Source organism: Buceros rhinoceros, unplaced genomic scaffold (assembly GCF_000710305.1).
Source record: "Buceros rhinoceros silvestris isolate BGI_N320 unplaced genomic scaffold, ASM71030v1 scaffold38768, whole genome shotgun sequence".
In the NCBI taxonomy this organism is placed as follows: domain Eukaryota; kingdom Metazoa; phylum Chordata; class Aves; order Bucerotiformes; family Bucerotidae; genus Buceros; species Buceros rhinoceros.
In genome coordinates this window covers 9,062-17,383 of record NW_010429255.1, presented here as the reverse complement: position 1 = coordinate 17,383, position 8,322 = coordinate 9,062, and the positions used below count along the sequence as shown (strand labels likewise).

At 57.4% G+C, this 8,322-nt stretch overlaps 1 protein-coding gene across 1 annotated transcript; it reads left to right on the top strand.

Moving 5' to 3' along the window:
* Nucleotides 1–2,628: 2,628 nt before the first annotated feature.
* On the top strand, nucleotides 2,629–8,252 carry MAPK8IP1 (mitogen-activated protein kinase 8 interacting protein 1; the record flags this gene model as incomplete). The annotated part of the gene is made up of 9 exons (XM_010142586.1): nucleotides 2,629–2,710; nucleotides 2,933–3,808; nucleotides 4,458–4,533; nucleotides 4,963–5,135; nucleotides 5,425–5,534; nucleotides 5,671–5,790; nucleotides 6,767–6,837; nucleotides 7,200–7,298; nucleotides 7,746–8,252. Coding segments are annotated over 9 exons (1,680 nt in total), but the record flags the coding sequence as incomplete, so codon positions are not given.
* Between the last annotated feature and the right edge of the window lie 70 nt (nucleotides 8,253–8,322).

The following is an 8,322-nucleotide window of genomic DNA, read 5'->3' as shown; positions in this document are numbered from 1 at the left end:
TGTCACCAGCCCAGCACCAGCAGCTGATGCCAGGTCTCTGCCTGAGGCCATGGATGGGAGGAGGAGGAGGAAGGCACAGAGCCAGGATGGGCACCCTCAGGGCAGAAGGCACCAGGGACAAAGGCAGCAGTGCTGGGGAGGTAGGAGGAGCTCCAGTGAGCATAATGGAAAAGGGGACAGTGGCAGCGTTGGCCCACCTCGTGCAAGGCAGCAGTGCTGGGGAGGTAGGAGGAGCTCCAGTGAGCATAATGGAAAAGGGGACAGTGGCAGCCTTGTCCCACCCTGTGCAGGGACCCTGAGGAACAAGCAGCACGTGACACCCTCATCCAGCTGTGGGGACAGGGGGCAGCAGGGCCACCCTCCCAGGCAGCCAGCCTCAACCAGTGTCTAGAGGTGGCAGCAGGCCTTTGGAGAGGGATTTGGGGTGGGGGTGTGTTTTGGGGTGCAGTCTGGGGAAGTAGAGCTAATGGTTCCTTGCTGGAGGATGGTGGAGGCTGTAGGGCCGCACTGGGAGTCACAGTTATAGCCTAAACCGAAGGCATAGAGAATAGGAGGTGGGGGCTTTGCCACAGCTGATAGCAGGAACCCAGAGCCAACAGGGATGGGTGCACAGGGCTGGGGCATGGCTGGCCAGGGAGGGCAGCACTATGGGTGGCATCTAGTGAGAGGCAGTAGAATTGCTGGAGGTAGGCTGGCTGTAAGGTGCTTGGGATGCCTGTTCTGGATGTCCGCCTCTGGCCAAAGACAGTTTTTCCTTGCCCACACGTGGTACCCCAAGGAGATAACAGGGTGTGGAGCATCGGCCTGGGATATCTGCCTCCACCTGTGCCAGCCTCATGGACCCTCCTGGCTTCCCCAGCTCCTGCCTCCTGGAGGTGGTTAAAAGAGGCCATGTGTGACTGCCCATACAGGGCACCAGGCTGCCCTCCTGCACCTGCAGCCTCCTTGTGCTGGGCAGGGTGTGCACAGCAGAACACCATTCCACCTTTCTCGTTGTGGGGCCAGGAGCTGACTGAGTGATGTCTCAGTTGCTGCTGGGCTGTCTGTGATCATCATCGCAGGCAGGTGGCCTGGAGATGGTGAGGGGAACATCCCCAACTTCCTAGGAGGGGAAGAAACAGCTGCTGGGACTGGCTAAGTTTGTCCTCTAAGACCTTGTGAATGCCTTAGCACTCTGGCTGGGCATTGCAGACCCAGAGTGCCCTGGCTCTGTGAGATGCGTGGATTCTGGCTGCTGCCCTGCTGCCTCCCACCCCAGTCTGGGCAGCCAGGCTGGCTTCTCTGCTGGCCCCATGGCACTTTGCATGCAGAGGCCGCTGCTGCAGCAGCTCGCCCAGCCCGTATCCTCGCCCATCATGTCCCTGGGAAAGACAAGTGGGGATGTGCTGTTATTTGCCTTGACACAGGAGGGGCTGGCAGAGGCCGTGTTGGGAGGTTACTAAAGCCCCACGGCAGGGATCTCTCCCCTCCCTGCATGGAGGCAGGGATCTGGCAGCTGCAGTTCAGCAGCATGTGACTCAGTGGACTTTAAGGGCAAAGGCTTGCTTCGTGTTGGTGGGGAAGTAAAGCAAGGATGGGGCAACTCCTGCGCTGCTGGGGATAGCTACAGTCTGGCAATAAGGCTGTGAGAAAAATCCGTGGGGTCCTAGCAGGACTTAGTACTTGAGCAAAAACTAACAGCACAGAAAATATCATTGTTGCAGCTGGGGGACAAACACCCAGTGACCCGCAGGAGAGACTGGGAGTGGGCAGCCAGGGAGAACTTGGGGATGGAGGAGAGGATGAGGGCCTGGGCTGGGGCTGCAGCGGGTGGGATGTCACACCCTACTAAGGCAGGCAGGTAGGATTTGTCCCCTGTCTGCCAGAGGGCCCTCGTTAGAGGGGATCTGGTGGCCTTTGGTCCCTGGGTCTCACAGGGAGGCTGATCATGTGTTCCCCGTGAGAACATGCATGTCTGGCTGCCCAGGTCACGGTGGGCAGAGCACACCAAGTCTGATCCTGCCTGCCCTCTCCAGCTGATAGGGTTGATGTCTGCTAGTGGACTGTGTGCGTGTGTGCATGTAGAGATACGTACCCATGCATAAACACACACGTATATGTGTACCCCTATATATATACCAAATATGGTTGATTCCAGTAGTAGGTGTTGGTCTGTCCAGTAGCTGGCTCCTAGCTGGGCAGCAGCACATCCCCTGGCCCTTGGGACTTCCTCCATTTAATAATGTTGGGTGGTTTGAAGGTGGGCAGGACGAGAAGGATGGGAGCAAAACATGTCTGCCCAGCCCAGACAAACTCCAGGCAAGCTCAGCTCTTGAATTTTTGGCTCGGGACCATGCAGCCATGGGCTCCTGCATCCAAATATTCCCAGGTGGATCCTTCCAGGCCAGAATGTCTGCCTCTTGGCTGGCTCCTTGCACGCACTGCTTCGGCCACTGCGCCGGCTCTCACAGCAGCAGCATGACAAGATGTAGAGCTGGCAGAGGGGGGTCTACCAAGTACCACACGCCCAGGCGAGGGAGGATCCAAGTGAGGTACTGTGGACCCAGGGAGGAACGGGTGCTGTTGCCGCTGCAACACCACACGCTGTTTACTGTCTGTGGTACAAGGCAGCTTTGTTGTTCTCCTCAGGACACTCTGAATAACAACTCTCTGGGAAAAAAGCACAGTTGGCAGGAGCGGGTGTCCCAGTCATCGTCCCCTCTGAAAACCGGTGAGTTCTTGGGCTGTTGGTTAGGGGCAGCATCTTGTATCCCTCCATGGCGCTTGGGAGTAAATCCTCTGTCCAGAGCCTGGGGCAAGTGGTGCTGGCAGGAGCTGGAGAAAACATCCTGGATGGATGCAAAGCATCTCCAGCTTGAGCCTGAAGGTACCTTCCCCAGCTGGGACCATCCCCCCCTGCAGGGTTGTCCACACTGCTCTCCTCCCCCTCCAGGTGAGCAGACTCCTCCCCATGACCACGTTTGCCTGAGCGATGAGGTCAATCACCAAAACAGCACAACCTCCACCAAAGACCGGGGCATGTCCACGGAGAGCCCATGCCAGTGCACAGCGGCCACCCAGATGGCCCCCACCTGTGTCGCCTCATCCCGGCCAGCCGAGAAGCACCAGGCCACCAACCGGCCCCCACCACAAGGCGCCAGCGTGGTGGTGGTGACGACAAGGGGCCCTGAGGCCCATCGGGACCGCATCCGCTACCAGACAGATGTGAGGCTGGAAGCCACAGAGGAGATCTACCTGACGCCTGTGCAGAAGAACTCAGACACCCTGGAGACTGACAAGCTGTTCCTGTCTCAGTCCAGTGAGAACCGCATGTCCATCAGCTCCGACATCGACACCTCCAGCTATTCAGCCCTGGCAGGGAAAACCAATCCCTCTAACAGTGAGGAGGACAAGTTGCTGGACTACATGTCTTCCCCCAACAAGACGAACCTGCCCAGGGCCTCCTGCAGTGGTGGGAGTGGTGGCTCCCGGCCAGGGCACAACCTTCAGAGAGCCTCGTTGAGTTCAGACACCAGTGCCCTCTCCTACGACTCGGTCAAGTACACACTGGTGGTGGATGAGAATATGCAGCTGGAGCTTGTCAGCCTCAAGCAGTGCTACTCGGGCTACAGTGATGAGAGCGACTCTGCCACCGTCTATGACAACTGCGTCTCCTCACCCTACGAATCGGCCATTGGCGAGGAGTATGAGGAGGACATGCTGAAGCGTGACTCAGTCTGCCTCTCTGAGGACTCCACCCCTGAGGCGGACATCCACTTCTCCAAGAAGTTCCTGAATGTCTTCATGAGCGGCCGAGCGCGCTCCTCCAGTGAGTGCTGGGCACCAGAGGGAAGTGGTTTGGTGGCTTTTTGCCCAGGCAGCCCTGCCCATCCCTGGTATGAGGCCGAGGGCATGCTCAGGGCTCTGCAGTGAGGTGGAGAACCACCAGCAGGCACCAGCACCAGTTCCGCTTGTTGTGGCCTCTGGCTTCATCCCTGGTGGTGGGGGAGGTGTGAAGAGTCTTGGAAAACCCTTGTGACTTGCAGGTGGGGGTGGCTGGAGGTGCTTTAGCCTGCTTTTTTGGCTAACCCCAGGTATGGCTGTACTGTGGGGAAGGCTGAGTGGTCTCACAGCGGGTCAGCATCCCTTCCCTCCTGGAGTGTCGCCCTTCTCTCTGAACCTGGAGGAGCATTGGCGTTGGTGGCATGCCCTGGCAGGCAGAGCTTCCAGCGGCACAGCCAGTCCCACGGTGCTGGTGGTACCAGCTGCCACAGCTGTGCAGGGAGCTCCTGGTCCCAGTGGGGACTGCTGTACACCCAGTGTCTCTAGCAATGCCTTTATCTCATGTGACACTGCATGGCTTCGTCTTGGCCAAGCCACCTCCCAGGAGCATCAGCAGCCTGTGGCTTGATATCCATTCCTTGGCTGTGGTGCTGACCCCTCAAGGCTGAGAGGTCCCCCTCTGCCTTCATCCCCAGGTGCTGAGTCCTTTGGGTTGTTCTCCTGCGTGATCAATGGGGAGGAGCAGGAGCAGACCCACCGTGCCGTCTTTAGGTGAGCTTGCAGATGTCCCCAGCCTCTCCTGGGGCAAAGCTGCTGCTGCCCTCCCACCACAGTGGGACTAGCCCAAGCCCCAGGGTTTGCAGCCTTTGGGAAGCCCTGGGGACCAAGCCCATAGCTTGTGTCTTGCCCAGGAATGACATCTGCCCAGGCTGCTGCAGGGGCAAGACCTCCAAGGGCAGCTGGGACCTCTGGAGAGCAGCATGGGTGGTGCCATAGGCATACCCTTACCTTAGGTGCCAGGGTGCTGCCGCATTTTGAGCCTGAACCTGCTCAGATGCTTTATTCAGCATCTTGGGTCCCTGTGGTGCTGCCTGCCTGGGCAGGCAGTGGGTTTTGCGTTGCCCCCTGCCCCGGCAGTTCACCAGTGAGAAGGCCACCAGCACTGCTGGGTGGCTAGGTGCCTAGTGCCTCCCTGCCCAGGTTTGTGCCTCGCCACGCGGATGAGCTGGAGCTGGACGTGGACGATCCTTTGCTGGTGGAGATGCAGGCAGAAGATTATTGGTATGAGGCCTACAACATGCGTACGGGTGACCGGGGCATTTTTCCTGCCTACTATGCTATCGAAGTCACCAAGGACCCAGACCATGTAACAGGTACCAAGCCTCTGCACAGTCTGCTGATGTCCCCCATATCGTATCCACCTCCTCTCCACTGAGTGCTGAGCAGGGGGGTGGAGGGATGACCCAGCTGGGTAGCTGACAGGGAGCGAGGGGCAGGTTCTGTTGTGATGCTGGGAGCTGGTACCTGGTGCTGGTACCAGGGAAGGAAGCCTTTCCTGGGCAGGGAAACATGCTGGGATGGGGAATATGGAGTGGGGAGGTGGATCTCAGCCCATGTTCCCAGTCATCGGAGGCATTCCCCACTGCATGCTCTCTCTTCCAGCTCTGGCCAAGAGCAGCGACTGGGTGGACCAGTTTCGGGTGAAGTTCCTCGGCTCGGTGCAGGTTCCCTATCACAAGGGCAATGACGTGCTGTGTGCGGCCATGCAGAAGGTAGTGTCTCACCCCATCCCTGAGAGCAGGAGCGCCTGCTTTTCCTGGCAGCAGGGCAGAGCCTCAGTGGGGAAAGTGTGTGCCATTATAACTGTTCATGAGTCCCAGGGCTTTGTCTCTGTTTCTGTCTCCCCAGATTGCCACCACCCGCCGCCTCACTGTGCACTTTAACCCACCCTCCAGCTGCGTCCTGGAAATCAGCGTGCGTGGGGTCAAGATTGCTGTGAGAGCCGATGACTCCAAGGAACACAGCAAGGTAGTGCCCCATTTGTTGCTTCGCTTCTCTGGCTGCCGCTCCGAGCTGGCTTGTGCTCCCTGTGCTACAGGTCATATTTGCGTATGAAAATGGCAGGTCTCCACCCTACATCTGAAGGTGTAAGAAACACCATTAGTGGAGTTGTAGGCCCACCTCAGGTTCCCTTGTGCCCCACAGGCACCCAGCTTTGGGCCATACCATTAGCTTGCCTTCAAAGTTGCCAAGCGTGTTGAGCCATGCCAGTAATCTGTCAGCTGCTCTTAACCTTTCTGCTACTATTTTGAGAGGTGTCCTCCAGATCCGCCCTGTAATCTCTTTAACTGGCTGTGGCCGACTGCCGGTTAGCATTCTGCATAAGCAGCCTAGCAAAGCACGTTGAGATGCTGGGCAGAGGTGATGAGGGCTTTGCAGCAAGCTGTTGGGAAACCTTCCCTACAGCTGCGGGGTAGGAGTAGTTCATGGCTCTGAGTGCTGTGACAGAGCTGGGCTACGAGTCTTGCCTGTATCTAGAGGATGCTGTCAATGTACTTGCTCTTTAAACTCATATGAATTAGTTGTTATTTCTGTCTGGGATCCTTTGAGCACTCAGTCTTGAATGACTTATTTAGTTCTAAGTTGTTCATTCTCCTTCTATCTGCTGGTATTTCTGAGAGACTTTTTAGTGAGAGAGAAAGTCTGTATGTGCTGGATGAACAGTAGATGACTCTAGACTAACCCAGGACCTCTAAAGAAGCCCTGCACAGGAGCTGTTGGAGGTAGAGGCAGCCAGGGTGGGAGTCAGCCAGGGATGCCTGGAAGCACACCACCCTGTGTGCAGGTGCTTGGGGCCATCCTACACTGCTGCAGGTAGCAGCCCAGGATTAGGCTCCAGTTCATTTCACTGCTCAATCCAAGTGCATATTTCCAGGGGCCAGAGACTGGCTGCCCCACGGGGTGTTGGGGAGGAGAGCTTTGACAATTTTTCTCTCTCCCTCAGGTAAACAAGTGTAGCCATTTTTTCCAGCTGAAGAACATTTCCTTTTGTGGGTACCATCCAAAGAACAACAAGTGAGTAGTGAGGAGGAGTGGGGCAGTTCTCAACACCAGCAGCTCAGCATGGAGGCTTTTCTGTCTTCCTGCTCCCCGGGGGCAGCACAACTGGGGTTGGGAAGGGGAGGCTTCCCAGCACTCCAGTCCTGAGGCTTCCTGTTTCCTGTGAGCCCAGTGCTGCAGCTTCGTGCAAAAGCAGCCTTTGGGGGAACTTGCATCCCAGCTCTAGGCATGGGCTGTGGCAGCTGGTGGCTGCTACGGGCTGGAGGGCGTACAGGTCCCAAAGCCCTGTGCTTACGGGTGAGTACACCTCGGGGATACTGGAGTACCTGTGCCTGCTTGTCTGCTGATCAAGTCACACCCACTCTCTCCGCTCTCAGATATTTTGGGTTCATCACCAAGCACCCTGCTGACCACAGATTTGCCTGTCATGTCTTCGTCTCGGAGGAGTCCACAAAGCCGCTGGCAGAGTCCGTAGGGTGAGTCCTGGCTGGGCAGGGAAGGCTTCCTCCCAAAGGACAGGAGGAATGAGGCAGCCAGGCTGAATCCTGCCATCACCCCTACATGTGGTGCTTGGACCCAGCCCCAGGATAGCACCCCTTCCCTCAAGTGAAAGTCTTGGGATGAGAACCAGGGATGACAGAGCTATGGGCAGCATATTCCTGACAGCACTGGGACAAATCCCAGTGCAGGGTTTTGCAAGCAGATGGCTGAAAGCCATGCTCTGTGCAGAGGATCAGAGCAAGGATGGGGACTCTGCGGCTCTGGTGACAGTTCTGGGTGCTAATGCAGAAGGGGCCAGGGGCTGGAGGGCTGGAGGGTCAAACTGACTGGGGGATAGGGAGTGAGGGTGAGAAGGGAAGCGGGGCTCTGTAAATGCCTCATGGGGAGGACGCTGCTCAGTGTTGCTCGGTGCTGTGTTGCAGGAGGGCTTTTCAGCAATTCTACAAAGAGTATGTGGAGTACACATGCCCCACGGAGGACATCTACCTGGAGTAGGGGTTGGCACAGGCACCTCCTGCATAGCCAGGGCTGCAGTCTTGCCCCTTCCCCGTGTCATGCATGGACAAGAGCTGCTTTGAGCCTGGAAGAGGAGTGGACCCAGGGCAGGGCTCCCTGGGGCATGGAGTGTAGCCTCTTTTCATGACTCCCCTTCTTTGGTTTGGGGGGGATGGGAGGGGGGAGGGCTGGACAAATTGTGTTTATTGTACAAAATACTCTTGGTTTATTCTATTGGAGAGGCATCTCCTGGGTGCCCTGCCTGTGAGTGGTGGAGGGGTGGGCAGCAACATGCTTGGACCCTTTCCTGCTGCAGGCTGGGGTGATAGCATCTTCTTGTAACCGTGGCCCAGCTTCCTGTCACATCACTCTGGGGTGACTTTTAATGCAGTGGCAGAGTCAGACTCTTGAAGTATGAAGACACAGCAGCTACAGCAAGTAAGACGCATGTGTTGGCTCCTGCCTGGGGAAGAGTCTTGCACTGGGCAGGCCGAAACCACAGCG